The sequence below is a fragment of the Lampetra planeri genome, chromosome 31, assembly GCF_965212315.1.
Source record: "Lampetra planeri chromosome 31, kcLamPlan1.2.h2, whole genome shotgun sequence".
NCBI classification, from domain to species: domain Eukaryota; kingdom Metazoa; phylum Chordata; class Hyperoartia; order Petromyzontiformes; family Petromyzontidae; genus Lampetra; species Lampetra planeri.
The window spans coordinates 5,676,862-5,696,363 of record NC_136137.1 but is presented as its reverse complement, the minus strand read 5'-3'; the positions used below and the strand labels follow the sequence as shown (position 1 = coordinate 5,696,363).

The following is a 19,502-nucleotide window of genomic DNA, read 5'->3' as shown; positions in this document are numbered from 1 at the left end:
TAACATCTGATTTGTATTGTTTAATCATTTATCCTTTCTCAAAAGGAGTGACCTGAGTTCAAATCCATGAGCAAACCAGATTTTCAAGTGCAGTGAGCGGACAGTCTCAGCCAATTTACTATTGACCACACACAAAAACCCCAATCATTAAATTTAGTTTTGCACTTAATAGAACAAAATTTGAGCGAATAAAAGTAAAAATAAAAACTTTATTGTCATGCGACACACATTTTTCTTTTTAGCAGGGCAGGTGGGAGAGTGATGCCCCCTAGTGTGGATAAGAGGTTACTAGACATATCAGAAGTAGTTCTGTGACAGCTCCTTCTGTGGACCGTTCTTCAACCCCTGGGGTGATGTACTGCTCTGTGAGAGTTCTCAATATTTGTCCATTCTATCTCCACCACACCACACCGATAAGCACAGCTGGGATAACATTGGGGCCAACAAAAAAATATTTGTTGATTATGAAATTAATAAATATACCCATGCTCTATAATACTGCACAGTATATACATGCAATGTGTTTGGGAAATGTCTGTGCATTGGACTGTAATGCCCTCTGTTGGTTAAAACTTTACAATACACTGCTCATTTATATATAGTCTAAATGCTACTTCATCTAAATCAGCGGTTCCCAACCTTTTTGGCACCAGGGACCGGTTTCGTGGAAGACAATTTTTCCACGGACCGGGGGGGGGGGGGTTCATCATTGCGTCTTTCCCCCTTTTCAAAGAAGCTCTCCAGCGACGTTTGTTTTTTACTCATTCTGGCTAGGAGTTAGAGCTTGTGGGCTTACCAAAACTGTGACTGAGACATGTGCGCGGTGCGGGAAAGAGGCGCGGACGGAAGTGGTAAATAATAAAATAATGGGGGCGGGCCACGCGCGGACTCACCGCTCACCTCCTGCTGTGCGGCCTGGTTCCTAAAAGGCCACGAACCGGAACCGGTCCGTAGCCCGGGGACCCCTGATCTAAATGCTACGTCATCTCAAAGACGCTGTACAGAAACCGTTGGCATATTTATTGATAGAAAAAGGTGGTCAGTTATTGGCAGAGGAATAAAGGCAAGTCTTGAGCCTGGACTTGAACAGGGCCAGGGAGTCGATAGCACTGATGGCTGAGGGAAGGGAGTTCCAGACTACAGGGGCAGCAAAGGTGAATGAGTGACCTCTCACTCGAGAACATTGACCGAGGGAAAAACAAATAACAGTTTGGGATTCGTGAAGTATGTAGTGTACAGTGTTCAAGTGTGGTACAACCTACCAGAGGTGGGACAAAGTCATTGTTATGCAAGTCCAAGTCGAGTCGCAAGTCATCAAATTCATGACTCGAGTCTGACTCGAGTCCAAGTCACATGACTCGAGTCCACATCTCATAGGTGGGACAAAGTCATTGTTATGCAAGTCCAAGTCGAGTCGCAAGTCATCAAATTCATGACTCGAGTCTGACTCGAGTCCAAGTCACATGACTCGAGTCCACACCTCTGCAACCTACTATTAATGTTATTGTAAACAGGTGCATACAACTCATAATCAATGTCTATCTAGAAATCTGAATCGGCTAATGCCTCCCGTAAACCACATGACTTATGCGTGTGGCAACCCCCAACTCTGAATCCCTCCCCTCTCCCCGCCCCCTGTGAAAACACTCTGCTCCGTGCAGCTCACATCCCCTTGCTCCTCCGTTCCCTCTTCCTCTCTTCCCTCCCCACTCATGATCAACCTCCCATCCCCGACATCTCAGACCCGGTCATTCCCTCTCCCCCTCCTCTCCTCACTGCCCCGGCGCTCCTCCTTTCTTCCTGCTGCTCATCTTGAGCAGTGGCCTCTTCTTTGTCTACTTTGGGGACTTCCATCCCAGCCATCCCTTCCTTCTTCTATTCCTTTCCCTTTTTCCACACATTGTATTCTCGGCTCTACGCCCCTTCCTGTGGTGTGCCACGGGGAAACAATTTTTAACGATCACAAAAATATGAACGGACCGTATTAGCAGAGATGTACAAGTCGCAAACAAAACACTTGCCATCTTCGTCGTTAACGTGAATAATGCACAGCCCTTTGTCAATCCACTGCTGGATAAGGGCCTCACAATGTCATGTCAGTTATAGGAGTTACTTCACTATACTTTACCACGCTGGCCAGCACGGGTTGGTGAAGGTGCGGCCCATAAATGGATCCCGCTGTGTTGTTGAGACCGTGAACCTGCCAGGTTGCTCAGCGGCAGAGCGAGCGGCTCGCAATCAGAAGGTTGCGAGTTAAAAATCCTGGTTGGGTGTTGACTCGGTCCATCATACTACTGGGGGTGGATAAAATTAGTACCACGTTGTGGAGAGTAAACAGTGGGAGAGCTGTGGATAGACTTGTCCCCGCCATCGGAACGTGAATTTCCACAATAGGCCCATGACGTTGGGAGATGAGCACTGCCTTAAAGCTCAATTGAGCAGAAAATAACTTTGACTTTTACTTGTTTTGCACCTTGCTTTGGTGAGCGACAGGGGCGAGTGGGGTGGTGGGTGGTGACAGGTTGGCAACTATCTATTGTTATTCACAGCAGAGGGAATACCAGCAGCTACTCTAGCACACATGCAAAGAGAGGGATCTACTTGACTCAAGTACTCTGCAAGGCAGATGAGAGGAATTTCAAAGGAGGAGTTCTACCAGAAACCCAAGCGGTTCACACACAAGGGAGGTTGGCCTAGAGGGACACTTCATCGTACAATAACATCAGACACCAAAGCACTTAACGACATACGAGACCTGGAACAACTTGTTCGTGACAGATCAAAGTGGAAACGCCTGGACTTTCGCCTTGCGTGTTTGACGGCACAGGGAGACTAATAGTTACAGCTCCGTTGGGGAGCGGTGGCACAGTGGTTAGCACACTGCACTACGAACCCGGCAACCCGCATTCGATTCCCGCTTAGGACCAATATCGGTGGGGAATATCTGAACCAGTCCTGGAGCCCCTCTCCTAAGTTAACTCAGCCTTAAATAAGTACGTTGTGCGGTGTGTAAACATCAGCATTGTGTGGGGGAGGGGGCAAGCAAAGGCAGCAGAGGGTGGTGCTGGCCACCCACCCCATCTCATGTACCACCACGCCGGTGCTCGGTTACAACACTTGCCCCAACAGTCTGTTAAAAGTCTTTAAATGAGGGATCTTTGTCATTGTTAACAAAATTATCTTTGTCTTTCTTATCATTACTCTGCTCAGCCGGTTTTAGCCGCTGAGGTTGTGACGGTTTAATCGTTCATCCCTGTTGCTTCGTGCCCCATGTATAATTCCCGTTCTGTTTTGATGTGCACTGATGCCCACTTTATTGAGGGCGATATTGGCGCGTAAAATAAATATTGATTGAATGAGTTTTTATATCGTTTACCACCATCCTCATAATCAGAACCGTTTTTGTTTCCTGTGACGCCAACGCTCTTGCTGGTCAGCCGCGTGAAACGTGTGTGCACGTTTTGAACACTCGTGCGCCCATACATTACTAACCTGTGCCTCTGGAGGTCCCCCTTCATCTCTGATTAGGAGGAGGTAGCTGAGACCTTCAACGGCGATCTCTTTCTTAAAGCGGCCCCCTGAAAGGACAGAGGCCAATGCTCAACACGCACACGAGATGTACACACAACAACATGAACACACGGAGGCCAATGCTCAACACACACACACCACATGTACACAGAACACAAACCCGGAGGCCAATACTCAATACGCACACACGAGATGTACACACAACACGGAAACACGGTGACCAATGCTCACGCACACGAGATGATCACAGAACAAGACATACCAACAGAGACCAATACTCAACACACACACACACACGAGATGTACAGACGACAACAACACGAACCCACGGATCTCAGCCAGCACACTTGCTGCATACAAACAAATGCATAAATATACAATTGAGGGTTTTCCTTCAAAATAAAAACCTGATAACTCACAAACTGTGTGTGTGCGAATATATATTTTAAGAATGCTTCATTGTAAAGTATATTGTCTCATTTACTCCAATCGCCTAAAGATATGCTCGTAATTTGCATGGTCACCACAGTAATGGATTCTTACACAAACACATTTAACAACACCTATTGGGAACATGAGACCAGATTTTCATTGATCAATACACTAATTGTTACATGCCTGCTAACCACCACCTCCAACCTCACTGCCACCACCATTTACCCACCACAACAACTGCATATTTGAGTGGTGTCCTGCAAATTGCAATGATAGCCCACATGCACATTTGTTTTAAACATAACCCAGTTTCACGTCACTGGAAGATTTTACAACGCATGTTTGATTAACTTCATAAATCGTCCACTTAAATCCACCTTACTCTCAACAAAAGCCAAATACTTTACCGACAGTTTAACACGTAGGCGTTCGCGACCATTATAATCCATAATAAATTTTGTTTTTTAAGCGATCTAACCCAAAAAGCATTACGGACAATGAGACTTTGTGGATGAGGTTTTTTCTCAAAGACAACCCTCAAAAGGCGTTCGTGTTGCATCGGCACGTGCCATTGTGGAAACGGCTACCAGGCCACCGACCACTAACCAGTGAACCGCTGTGAAATCCGAAGTATTCTACGGAGGCGTCAAACAAATCCACCACACATCAGTTGAAGCTATTTCTAGGCTTCTTCTTTCATATGGCTGATGATGTAGTTGCAGAGCTACAACGACAATTTTACATTCAGGTGGTCAAGCCAGACAACCGTGTCAGGAGGAGTGGAGTGTATTGCTGTGATGTCTAATTTCCAGGCTAATCTGTCAACCATCCCGCTGAGATATCGCCACGGTGTTAGGACAACTGGACTTACAATCCAAAGGTGGCCAGTTCGTTCTCCCGGCTCGCCAATCAAAACATGAAGCAAGTCTCTTAAACCCCCCCACTTCTGCACGTGGCAGGATATGATGCTCCGCAGTTAGTACTTGGCAGGTCGCGTGTGGTGCAGTGTAGATTAAAAGTGCGCACTCATAACACACAAAGTGCTTTCCGCAAATGAACCACCAATACCATCATCACGCGAACTTCTGGTCATCCTCGAAGCAACGGCTTTTGGCTAGCCATCGAACCAAGACGATTACCGCATCGTGTGATTTCAGATGCGCTTTTGTGGCCGTCTGGAACGCTCTTCCTTCCGATATTAAGGAAGCCACTGGAGCTACGTACTTTTAAATCTACATTGAAAACTAATTTCTTTAGAACTGCTTTTTGTGTTTAGTTTGTTGTCCTTCCCCTGCACCTCCGATTAGCACGGTTGGCTACATACGGTGCGTAAAAAGTTCAGCATACATACAAACTCCCGCCTCTTACAAGACAATTTTCCATCATGAAAGAAGAAAACACCATCGAGAGTGGTCCCCTAATGGAGCTCCCTCTACTGGAGGTCCTTCTGCCAGCAGTGGCGTGAACAAGCAACAGGAGGGATGCACCCATTACCAATTTACCTTTGACTATCCAACGACAGAATATGCACAGACAGACACCACAGCCCCTGCTGCAAGCTTGGATGTGTATTTTACCTTCGGGAGACTCCTCCTGTATGTACGTGCCCGTGAGATAGCGATGCACCAGCGCAGACTTCCCACTCGACAGGTTGCCTAGAATCCCCTGAAAGCAAAGGAGACGGGCAGAAGGCTCACGGCGAGCCTCGCGTTATTACACGTTTGGCGCATACTCCGCTGGGCGGCGCAGTGGTTAGTTGGCAGAGCCACCCCCAAGGATTTACGGAGGACCCGGGGACAATTTTCAGATGAAGTCACCTCGGCATTTGAGACTCGACCCCCCCCCCCCCCCGAACCCTTTTCCGAAGTCCCTCAGATCTGAGGGCCCCCCCCCCCCCCCCTTGGATCTGAGGCCTGGATCAAAAATTGTTCCCATCTACACTAAAAACAAAACACATTTTATTTTAATATTCTTGGATATTTGGGTAAAGTCACGTAGATAGTTTCAAAGAAAATAACAAAAATAACAAAAACTAAGTTTCGATCGCAACACAAGCAATCGTCATCACATGTGGAAATGTATAGCAGCCAAATTCTCCAAATGCGTGTTGTTTTTAAATGGGGAGAGGCAAATCCGGAGGACACAGAGTAAAATCCACTCGACCACGGGGAGAGGGACATGCAAACTCCAAATATACAGGCATCGCCATGGTCGAGATCAGGTCCATCTGCTCCTCCAACACCCACCCCATCTCTACAGCTCTGGCGTTTAGAGCACAGTTCATAATGAGGTCACGAGTTCAAATCCTGATGAAGGGCAAGTCAGCCTCGTTCACTCCTATAGGGTGTCAAATAGGAAGCATTTTTCGACTTGTCAACAAGTTTATTAACCGTACACCCATTGTTATCCTGATTATGCTATCAGTCGTGTATCACGAGACAAAGTATCCCATCGGCCCTCTCTTGAGAATGTTCACTGGAATCGAATACCACAGAACAACCTCTGAGATCTCTTCAAGTGACCACTGGGGTACACAGGAGGTGGCACAATTTAAATTGCCATCCTGTCAACCAGATCAACGATCGTTGCATGACAAACCGATATTTTCAGTTTTAAAAGCTGGAATTTAGACAAATAAAGTGTGTAACCAATTTAAATGTAATAGGTCTTTTTGTGTGTGTATTCATTGAGAGTGAACAGGCAGACACTATCAACTTACAAAACTTGTGAATTGTTCAATGGATACTAACTCAGGATCTCAGCAACGTCAGCTCAGCACTCCATCCTCTAAGCCTCCTGGCTACCTCTTGACAAGCCAACACCTGTTGTGCCCCATGAATCAGGGGCATGCTGTGGGGCTCCAGAACTAATAGGGAGTAAACTCTGATGTGTCGTCAGGTTGTATTATTCGTTTTTCGGCATGATGTCTGAGGTGTTTCGCTCCACGTTCTGGGAGTTGAATCCTGATGCTGCGGTGGTGAAATGTTAACTCACTCACTTGGCATGCAGGAGTGCATGGGTTCGATCCTGATGCCTATTGTATATTTGGAGTTTGCATGTTCTTCCCGTGGTCGTGTGGATTTTTCCCCGGTTCCTACGGTTTTCCCTCCATATTTAGAATCAACAAGATGCGTTTAGAGTATTTGGCTGCGATAAATGTCCACATGATCAGCCACTTCGTTGAGCTATCATTTGTGGCCAGGTTACTTCTGAAAAAGAGCTATACAGCTTAGTGGGCCTTAACTGGTCAAATCATTTTTTTTTTAATCATTTAGTTTAGTTTGATGCCACTGAAGAAGCTCCTAGCATGTAGACAAAAATGTCAGACGGGATGCTGAACAACACGCGGTACATCACGAAAACGCATCGGACAGCTGCAGAGGACAAAACCGCGAAAAACCTACGCAGTCCGCACGCCTAAGGTTTCTCAAACCACGAAAACCCAAGCAGCGCCCTCGGAGAACAGGTCTGGTCACAGCCCAGCGGTACTCACCACTGCATTAAACATTGACTTCTGCTTTCCGAATACTCTAATTAATGCATCACCTGCTCATGTCACCTGCAATTAGAAACCCTACGACGGACCTCACTGGCGAAATGATCCTGGAGTCAAGACATGCCACCGCTATGAATAGACTTGCCTCCACTTAGGAATGTGGAACTTTCACCGATGACTCAGTGTAGTAAGTGGGAAATAAGCACAGCCTAATGCATGCCTGAGTATAAAACCACTTCTACTCTCACTTGACATATCCCTGGCAGAAATGTGAAGTGATTAGGCATGAAATGATGAAATATAATAATAAGTTTCATCCTTTCTGGCCAAAATATAGGTGTTAGGATGGTCGAACACCAAATGCATACCTTTTGCAAGGCATCAAGTGTGCATTAACCACATGTACTTGTGGTGAACATGCAAACGAACATGCTGTGATAATATATGCATTGTTTTTTAAACTGATTCGCCTACATCTGAGACAGCCTTCTTTATGGCCTTGTCTCACCAGTGTTAGACCAGAGAACACCAAAAGGAGAAGACTACAATTAACCTCCCTCGGAAGTTGATGAATTTTCCTGATTTTGGGGTCAGAATTCATTTCAAAATGCAATCTTTTTTGCCTTGGCGGTGAATTTAACGCCTCAAGTGGCTGGAGGGTTTATGTAAACTAATGAGAGCAGAGAGATATATAAATAGAAAATTATTCGTCGGACCCAATATTCAGTGCATTTAACGCATGCATCTTGAGTATAAGGATAATTTTTACTTTTGATATTTCTGACATCCTCATAGCACAAGGCTATCATGATGGAACTATCCTTCACAAATAACTATTGATGACAATAATTTCATAGAAGGGGCTATGTTTATGCGTAGTTGTTTGTAATATTTGTAACAACTACACATCAATAACAAAAAAAATCTACATTTTATATACCAGGTAAAGCCCATTAAATACATTAGCTCTTTTTCAATGGTGACCTGGCCACAAATGATAGCTCGTCAGCGTGGGAATTTACAGCAGCAGCCAAATAATCTAAACGCACATTTTTCTAAATGTGGAATGGGGAAAAACCGGATGACCCGGAGAAAAATCCACGTGACCAGGGGGAGAGAGAGAACACGCGGACTCAAAATATACAACAGTAGTTGTCAGGGTCGGAATCGAACCTATGACCTCTTGCATACCAGTCGAGGGAGAAACCATCTCTTCATGAGACCTTTAATGTCCACTGTAGACGGTGTGTAGATTGCGGTTAAAACACCTACAGTATTTACCGGGGCGGCCGCGTTTCTTGAACCAGTGCAAAAAAGTGGATAACTGCACTCCCGCTTGGCAATATCATCTTCAAGAATCAATCTATCTCCCATGGGTCGTTCTTTAACATTGAGGGTTGCACTGCTGTGCCAGAGACACTTTGTCACATGACATAACGCCGATAGCACAAATTGGAATGAAAGTGGTAAATGGGCAAAAAAAATCCCAAAAAACGAAAATGTAACCTATATTTTCATGGTGATCTCTGCACTTTCACATGGGTCCAGTTTGAGAACCCACAGCATAGGATGTAGCGGTTGCAAGCATTTATGAACAGAGATTAAGGATCGTTGTAGATACAGTACAAGGCGAACAATGGCAAAAATTATAAGGAGGGGGTAGGAGCTGGATGTTTTTGCGAAATCCTTTTGTTGTTGGTGCTTACCACTTTAATCTCTTGCACTGACCGGCTCAGAGTCCACTCCTGACTGTTGACAAACGAATCTGCATGAAAACACAGCACCCCAAAAAAATTAAATTCCACCCACAAAAGCTGTGCATTTCGCACAGTAAATGTTAAGCAGATACAATCAACAACTGGCGGATTCCGTGGCCTTACTCGAGAAACCATACAGTAGCCAGTAGATTTGCTGCGACATCATTTTTCACGGTATGAAGCAAAACGATATTAAATGTCACGACACGATGATTATCGCGATGTCAATTTCCTACAACTTTCCAATCCTATGGCACATTTTTATCGCCTTGGTTTGTGCTTTTATGTACTTCCAAGTACAGATTGCCTAAAAGTTATTCAACTGCAGTTTGCTTAACACAAGTCTGTCGCAGGTTCTCTGATCACGGCAACTTTACGATCTGTTCACATATTATGGACATCAAAATCAATCTATCCAAAAAAACTGATAAGGCACACACTTGATGGCCTATTGCTTTTTCTTTTTTAGAACTTTACTTATTATTGTAAACTTTCATGACTGTAATTTCTATATTCTCAGAAGTCCTTTGCGGGTAAATAAAATATTTTGAAAAAGTAAATTTACGACATAATGGTATACAGGCATTTGCTGAACGGACAATACAATTATTGCGGATCTTACATCATATCATATATCGCAGCATCGCCACATTGCGGCAACATTAGTAGCAGACATGTTGTATAAACCTGCGATTGATTACACATGCACACGATACGCCATCGAAGGCAAGGGTTTGTGGATCGCACGCAGATTTGTAAAACACTGAAAGCCCTTCCGATTCAAGGTAGCAAAGAATACGACGGTACAGCAAGCATGTTCGCGACAGATCAGCGACCAACTATAATTGTAATGGTGTCGTTCGCAATTTAATTGCAAATCATTGTGTAATTGTAATGGTAATTTCAGCCAACAACACTGCTGTAGAACTCATTGTAACTGACCCCGGGTCTGTTTTGTGAACCAATCTGTACAGACCCTCCTTTCTGGGTTATACCTTCACATGCATGGGTTTGTTTTCTCTCTCTCTCTCTCCCAGTTACAGTAGTGTACTCTAGTTTCCTCCCACACAAAGCCACTAATGGAATTAACCAAACATCCCAAAGCAGCACCCTCCTGAAATACGAGTCTTGTGGCTTTCATGGATAAATAAATTACACAATTACTACTGCAATGAATGTGCCACATTTTGTGTGTGTGGGGTGTGGGGTGCCTTTGGTGTCACATCTGCGAGTCGTCTCAGTCGGTTAACCCATAACACCTGGGTCCATCACCGTGACCTCACTGGCCAAGCGAAATTTCGACAACTCACAAAGGGGACCAAGCGAGCGATGTCGTGAAGCTAACATAATTTACCCGCCGTTGTTGTTGGTGTCACAATGTGGTTGACCGAGGAACGTGATGAGATTTGTGTCACCAGTTTGAGGTGGTCAGATATAAACACAGTGATCGCGCCGAAGCACATGGGACACATACCAGACCAGTGACCCAGCAACTAGCCACAAGAAGGCGCACTTTCAACAAGCTCCATTGCATCTCTGCCTGTGTATACAGTAAGCAACTGTAAAAGAACGAGTGTCTGCATCAGCACGTCCTGCTTCTGTGCCCCCCTCTTTCATTGTCACCGTCTGTGTCTCTCCTCCTGTCTGCACATTTCACGTCACCGTCTGTCTCCTGTGCGCGTGTGCCTCTCGGTGTCTCTCGATCACCGTGCGTCTCCATTCCATGCCTCTGTATCTCTCTGCCCTCTTAGCGCACGAGTCTTGTGGCTTTGGCTATACAGGATCTCTCCTCCGTAACTCCGATTAGCACGGTTGGCTACGTACGGTGCGAAAGAAGTGCAACATACATATACATAGTGTGTTTCTTCATGAGTCTATTTCTACGTGACTCCACATTTCTCTATTTCCATATCACTGCATCTCTCTTTTCCCCATGTGTCTCTCTCCACACGTCTACATTTCCCCAACACTGTAGCTCTCCCTCCTCCCCGTTTGTCCATCTCTGTCACTCTTGTCTCTCTCCTCCAACTCTCTTGCCATGCCGATGCATGGTGTGTGCGTCTCCGTCTCTTTCTGTCCTATGTGTCACCACGTCCTTCCTTCAACCACAGCCCTTGTGCATTTCTCTACTCCGCAGATATGTCTCTCCCCATATATGTCTCTCTCCATGTCACTCAAACTCCTGCCATGTGTGTTTCTCTGCTCCTCTCCTGTCCATGTATGTCCGCCTCTGTCTCGGTTTCCTTGTCTCTGAGTGGCGGTCTGCATCCCCCCTCCCATGTGCTTGTATCCCCCCGTGTCTCTCCATGCATCTGTCTCTCAGTCTCTTGCTCTCCGTTCTGTGCATATTTCCCCAGGTCTATCTACTGATGTTCCCCATCTTTTGAAACATATAATTTGTACTCAAGCCTGGAACCTGCTGTTGAAATTCAAAAAAGTGTTACATTGATATGGTGAAATGTACTCGGGGTTTTTTGTCAGAAACGGAAATTTACATCAGTAAGCCATTGATCGGAAATATGAACTACTTTACTGTATCGCAAAAATGGCTTTAGAAAACATTCTACGTAACTGCTCTTTAAACATTATCTTAATTAGTTTTTTTAATCAAATAAGGACGTGACATTTTGGACTACCTTCATCAACTGTGTAATTGTGGACATGACACAAATGCATGGGGTACTGGCACTATGAAATGCTGTTCCCGGAACTTGTGTTTCACGACAACAAAACTATTACCGTATCACGATTTCTGATACCGGTAATCTCCTAAATTATAACTCTCCGGAAAGTAAGACGCACCTCAAACTCTCCCAGTGTCTGTAGATGTATACAAATAGGGTCGGTCTCTCTCTCTCACACACAAACACACCTCCTGGGTTATAAGACGCAGCGCAAACTTTTGCTAGAAACTACAGAGAAAAAAGAACTGTCTCAAAATCCAGGGAATACAGTAAATGGTCAACACTATCAAACTACGCACCAGCTCTACCGATATAATCATATACATGCAGATTGGCCGAGCTATTGTCATTTTTTTAAAACACTGTACGTGTACACCATGCAGTCACACTTGTTAAATTTCAGCCTGATAGGATGTGAAATTTGAAACTGCGGCACTCTGGGATTTAAATGAAACCAACAGAGACGCAGCACTGTTCACCCGATGACGCACCTTTGCATGTCATTTTCATTTTGTTTGCAATGCAAAATTACATTCAGCTGTGGATTCAACACATAATTTTAGACACTGTAACTGCCAACCATAGTTTTGACTTGTACATCGTACTCATAATCTTGTCATTGTAAAAAAAAGTGTGACATTATCTATTTTCCTGTAGTGTCCCCTATTTTATCGAGATTTTGCCGACTGGCATTGCATCATATACTGAGGAATCCATTGTGAAGTCTCATGAAAGTGTAACCCTCATTTTTTTAGGGACTGACCCGTAGAAGCAGACCCGTAGAAGCAGACTTCACAGAACTACTACTGAGAGCCCTTCAATGGACCTCTGGTCCACATGTTAGAGGAAAGCCACTTTCCCACAGAGTAAGGTTTTTTCGCATTATCAAAAAAATATAGTTTTAACTCTCAAGAGCTTGAATTCGCCAAATTAAGTGCAGAGCCAAATTAAGTGCAGAGCCAAATTAAATACGATACCTTTTTTTCGTCCAATAATTTGTTCAGACCATGAACTCACTACACTTGAGAACCCAGTTAAATCACATCCCGGCTGGCTGGATTGGAGCCAGGATCTCTCTGTGATGCCAGGCTCCGCACTCTTGACCTCTGAGACAAGTGCCCACGTAAAAGTAACATCATATTCTTACGTCTTAACGCGAAGAAAGATGTTTAGCGCATATGGAACGACTAAAATAGTAATTTGGAAACCACATTTTCCAAAATCATGACCTACAAGTGTAGGAATAAATCACAACCTTGTAATTCCTACAAGCGAGATGGAAAATAATTTAAACGGCACATCATGTGACATTCAAAGGTGGAGGAAGATGTTTGGCGGAAGTGGAAAAACAATTTTTTTAAACCACATTTCAATGTTCATGACCTGCAGACAAATTACACAATTATAACCGTATCATTCATGGAAACAACGGAAGAATTACTTAAAATGCACATCACATCTTTATGCCCAAGGATACAGGGAAGGAATTAATACTGAATAGGTAGGGAGAGAATCCTTATAAACAACATTTCCCAACAGTAATTAGAAACCACAATTCATGAGCTCCATGTTCTTACCATATGCCCAAAGGTGGATAGGAGAAAACACTAGTGTACAGTACAATTAGGCGTTAGAAACAATACTTGCCAACACGATGGCCTGCCAGAAAATTACTAAATATATTCAAACATAGACATGAATGCAGACTGGTTAACCCTGCACGAATCATTGCGCTCTGGTCCAACGATGTGGGTAGAAAAATGGTACGGTACAGTCCGCAATGAACTACATTTGGAATGATGAATGCCGACACCTGTGAAGAGAACGATATACATCACAGCGTTATCATTCGTTAGCATAAACAAAAACTAACTTAAAATGCACGTGTTATGTCAAAAGGTGCAAAGGCGACAATGAAGTGTACAGTACAGTCCTTCGAGACCACATTTCCTTACACACAAACCTGCAAGGAAATGCCATTCACATCCTTATCATTTATAGACGCCAAAACAAAATCACTTTAAATACACGCCATGCTACATCTACACGCGTAGAGGATGGTAAAATCCGTCAACTACAGGTACAGGCCTAAGAAATCATATCCCAAGTTGAATATTTTATCTGCACAGGAATTATAGAAATCATCACAACCTTATCATTCAGATGCATATACACCAGCATGGCTTGAAATGCACATAATGTACTTCAGTCCCAATGTAGTGGGAAGGAATAGTAAAGTACTGATAAGAGTCCTTTGAAACCAGATTTCCCACGACGTTATAGCCTGCAATAAACGTTATTGTGGATTGGTAGAAAATAAGAACAAAATTATTTCATTTGCACAGAGATTTAAGGAAATATCGATTTCAAGCTTTCGTGACTGCAGGGATTCATCTTCTTGGTTCTGTCGCCTCGACAGACCTGGTCTTCACCTGAGGACGGCTGCTTGAGTTGTGGCCGAAATGTCGTGAGAATTATTTTATTATGTTTAATTTGTATTATTTTATTACTTCCCTTCTACGTGACTTTACCGAAAGAACCAAGAAGATTTAAGGAAATAGTTAAGAGAACATAGTTTCAGTCCTTAGAAACCACATTTCCCGAGATGAATTCTGTCCTATACTTGCAATTAAATGACAAAATAAGAGCATCACCATTCATTGACGTGCACAGAATGGGTTGGAAATACATACTATTATGTCCAAAGTGGGAGATAAAATACAGTACAGTAGCACACTTTACAGTCCTTTGAAATCAGAATTCCCAAGATGCTAGCCTGCAATGAACGTTATTCTGGATTGGTGGAAAATAATTAACAAAATTACCTGATATTCACAATAGATGTTGATTAAGGAAATAGTTAAAGAGTATAATTCCAGTCCTTAGAAACCACACTTCCCAATATGATGGCAATGATAGCAATCAAAACCGTATCGTTGGCACGAAACCAGAATGACTAAAAGAATACATCGATAGACTTGTCTGTAAACGTTGTACAGTGGGGTACAGTACTCAGAAACCACATTCACAATTGTTAAAGCACTATCCATGGGGATGACTAATTCGCATTCTTCTCATTGACAAAACCACAGCATGGCTTGATATGCACATCATGTCCTTGTGTTTCACCAGCAGGCGATGGAACAATGCCTTTACAGGTACAGTGCCCAAAGTGTGGAATGATTTTTGCCGAAACAAATTGTTATTATATACTCAAAAAGCCACATTTCCACCCCCCCCCCAAACGTAACGGCCTACAAGAGAATATCAAATTTAAAATGTTTTCACACACAGGTAGAATGGTACAATCATGTTCTAATGCCCATTGGTGACCAGGAGTCAGACGTTTTAAAACTGCTGCTAAATAAAACACGATTCTAAATCCACATTTGCCATTCCCCAAGATGATGATGGTGAGGATGATGATGATGGTGGTGAAGATCTTTATCTTGAGGTTCCAATGGAGATCTTGTTACACCAATGACATTGGAGAGAGGTGATTAAAACATATCAAACAAGGGGGGGGGGAGGGGGGTAAAATGTAACTGCGGATCGATGCAAACAACCCCATCGTTAACGTACGGTGCAAAAGAAGTTTCAACACAGATCCATGGCCACACTCTGTGGGTGTTGATCTCTCTCACCCTCGATGCTGATGACATGCTCACGTATCTGGTTCTGCAACAGAGGGTCCTCGATGTGCTCCAGGAGGTCGTAGATGGAGTAGATGTTGGGGTGGACGCTCTCGAATCTCCGGATTTCGCTTCGGATGGCAGTCGAGTTAGTCAGCTGCTGCTGCTGCTGCATCTGCTGATGATGAATGTTGCTGTTCATCTTCGTGATGTGTGATGTGGTGGTGTGTGTGGTGGTGTGTGTGGTGATGTGTTCAATCCAGTTTAGCAGTGGTCAAGGGTTGACAATTGTAATATTTATATTTGCTGGTTCTTTTTCTTCCAATAATTAAAACAAACCGGCTGAATGCTGGTACAATGTACAATTCAAACAACACGCTCGTTGCAAATCGGCCTCTTCTTTCACTCCATAGAAACCTCCACATTCGAATCTTCTTCTGATGCCCTCCTCTAATATCATGTGTGCGTGGCGTGTGTCGCTTGTAACTCTTGTTGTTTTTCTTCCACAAACAAAAGCAGAAGAACGGAGGGATAAGGATGGGAAGGGATGGGGAGCAGATTTAACATCCCTTAGCCATTCCATCCCCCTCCTCCAGTCTCATTCTCCTCGAATCCCAACAGCGTTCACCAAAATCACCGCCGCCACCACCAGCAGCAGCAGCATCGCAGACCCGGTCACAAACCACCACCACCATCGTCCTCGTCGTCCCGAGCAGTTTTCTTCTTCGTCCTGATCTACTCTAATTAATGACAACCACCCCTGTGCCGAGTGGCTTTGCCCGCTACTTTACAATGGATCGCATTGCCACGATTGCGCGGTTTGTGTTACAAAGCTCGCCCACTGCGACACGCAAACAGGCGCCGAGGCGCACCAGATTTGTAAATCTCACTATCGCCGAGACTTTAAAAAGCCACAAAATTACCAACAACAACGACATCACCAAGCTCAGGCTCGGCAAGCCATCCTCATCCTCCCCGCTTCTCTTACAACAAGTGTTGCTCGCTCGCTCGCTCCCTCCCAGCTCGCCCACCACACTCACTGTCTGCTCTCGCCACCGCCACCACCACCAAGCCCTCCCACCACCACCAAACCTTCCTCCTCCCACCACCACCACCACCACCCCCTGCTCCTCCCACCACCACCCCCTGCTCCTCCCACCACCACCAACCCCTCCTCCTCCTCCCACCACCACCAAACCTTCCTCCTCCTCCCACCACCACCCCCTGCTCCTCCCACCATCACCAAGCCCTCCTCCTCCCACCACCAAGACCTCCTACTCCTCCTACCACCACCACCACCAAGCCCTCCCACCACTACCACCAACTCCTCCTCCCACCCCCTCCCACCACCACCAACTCCTCCTTCTCCCTTACCCCCTCCACTCCAGCCCGCCCTGCCTGCTTCCTGCCTGCCTGCCACACATTCCCCAATTCGCCCCTGGTGGTGGTGGTGGCTGGCGAGAGAGAGAGAGGGGTGGGGAGGGGATTTCCTGTGCTAGAGACAGAACCATTGGGTGCCTCAGCCTGCCAGAGGTCGCCCAATGGCGTTAACTTTCCGGGGCACAATCATCATTTTGTCTCGTGTGGAGGAGGTTGGAGGCGGTGGTGGGGGAGCTGTCGTTGTTGTAGTTGATGGGCGCGCTGCGTTACGAACACGGTGATCCTGAGTTCGATTCCTCATACCTATCAATCAATCCCTTATCAGTGCCCTTACCTTATTACAGACCAATTCAGATCTTATTGGGCACCCACGTGCCCGTAATAAATCTGAACGTACATTCTACAAAGTCCCATCACAAGAGAGAAACACAAACACTCACCACTAGTACACTCACCAGTACACGCACCACTACAAACCTTTCAATCCCTGATCAATGCCCTACTTTATTACAGACCAATTCAGACTTTATTGGTCACCCCCGTGCCCTTTAAAAATCTGAACGTTCATTCTACAAAGTCCCATGGCAAGATAAACACAAACACTCACCACTAGTACACTCACCACTAATACACTCACCACTAGTACATTCACCACTGCTACACTCACCACTAGTACACTCACCACTAGTACACTCATCACTGCTACACTCACCACTGCTACACTCACCACTAGTACACTCACCACTAGTACACTCACCACCAGTACACTCACCACCACTACACTCACCAGTACACGCACCACTACAAACCTTTCAATCCCTGATCAATGCCCTACTTTATTACAGACCAATTCAGACTTTATTGGTCACCCCCGTGCCCTTTAAAAATCTGAACGTTCATTCTACAAAGTCCCATGGCAAGATAAACACAAACACTCACCACTAGTACACTCACCACTAATACACTCACCACTAGTACATTCACCACTGCTACACTCACCACTAGTACACTCACCACTAGTACACTCATCACTGCTACACTCACCACTGCTACACTCACCACTAGTACACTCACCACTAGTACACTCACCACCAGTACACTCACCACCACTACACTCACCAGTACACGCACCACTACAAACCTTTCAATCCCTGATCAATGCCCTACTTTATTACAGACCAATTCAGACTTTATTGGTCACCCCCGTGCCCTTTAAAAATCTGAACGTTCATTCTACAAAGTCCCATGGCAAGATAAACACAAACACTCACCACTAGTACACTCACCACTAATACACTCACCACTAGTACATTCACCACTGCTACACTCACCACTAGTACACTCACCACTAGTACACTCATCACTGCTACACTCACCACTGCTACACTCACCACTAGTACACTCACCACTAGTACACTCACCACCAGTACACTCACCACCACTACACTCACCAGTACACGCACCACTACAAACCTTTCAATCCCTGATCAATGCCCTACTTTATTACAGACCAATTCAGACTTTATTGGTCACCCCCGTGCCCTTTAAAAATCTGAACGTTCATTCTACAAAGTCCCATGGCAAGATAAACACAAACACTCACCACTAGTACACTCACCACTAATACACTCACCACTAGTACATTCACCACTGCTACACTCACCACTAGTACACTCACCACTAGTACACTCATCACTGCTACACTCACCACAAGTACACTCACCACTAGTACACTCATCACTGCTACACTCACCACTGCTACACTCACCACTAGTACACTCACCACTAGTACACTCACCACCAGTACACTCACCACCACTACACTCACCAGTACACGCACCACTACAAACCTTTCAATCCCTGATCAATGCCCTACTTTATTACAGACCAATTCAGACTTTATTGGTCACCCCCGTGCCCTTTAAAAATCTGAACGTTCATTCTACAAAGTCCCATGGCAAGATAAACACAAACACTCACCACTAGTACACTCACCACTAATACACTCACCACTAGTACATTCACCACTGCTACACTCACCACTAGTACACTCACCACTAGTACACTCATCACTGCTACACTCACCACTGCTACACTCACCACTAGTACACTCACCACTAGTACACTCACCACCAGTACACTCACCACCACTACACTCACCAGTACACGCACCACTACAAACCTTTCAATCCCTGATCAATGCCCTACTTTATTACAGACCAATTCAGACTTTATTGGTCACCCCCGTGCCCTTTAAAAATCTGAACGTTCATTCTACAAAGTCCCATGGCAAGATAAACACAAACACTCACCACTAGTACACTCACCACTAATACACTCACCACTAGTACATTCACCACTGCTACACTCACCACTAGTACACTCACCACTAGTACACTCATCACTGCTACACTCACCACTGCTACACTCACCACTAGTACACTCACCACTAGTACACTCACCACCAGTACACTCACCACCACTACACTCACCAGTACACGCACCACTACAAACCTTTCAATCCCTGATCAATGCCCTACTTTATTACAGACCAATTCAGACTTTATTGGTCACCCCCGTGCCCTTT

At 44.9% G+C, this 19,502-nt stretch overlaps 1 protein-coding gene across 1 annotated transcript in view; it reads right to left on the bottom strand.

The window, feature by feature from the left end:
- The window catches only part of LOC144729136 (arf-GAP with GTPase, ANK repeat and PH domain-containing protein 1-like), a 69,939-nt gene extending 53,330 nt beyond the window's left edge, over positions 1–16,609 (bottom strand). The window contains exons 1-4 of the mRNA XM_078609093.1: positions 15,548–16,609; positions 9,169–9,227; positions 5,544–5,631; positions 3,493–3,578 (exon numbers count right to left, since the gene is read on the bottom strand). Coding sequence (XP_078465219.1) covers positions 3,493–3,578; positions 5,544–5,631; positions 9,169–9,227; positions 15,548–15,737 — 423 coding nt within the window. The 5' untranslated portion in view covers positions 15,738–16,609. The remainder of the gene's footprint in view (positions 1–3,492; positions 3,579–5,543; positions 5,632–9,168; positions 9,228–15,547) is intronic.
- Between the last annotated feature and the right edge of the window lie 2,893 nt (positions 16,610–19,502).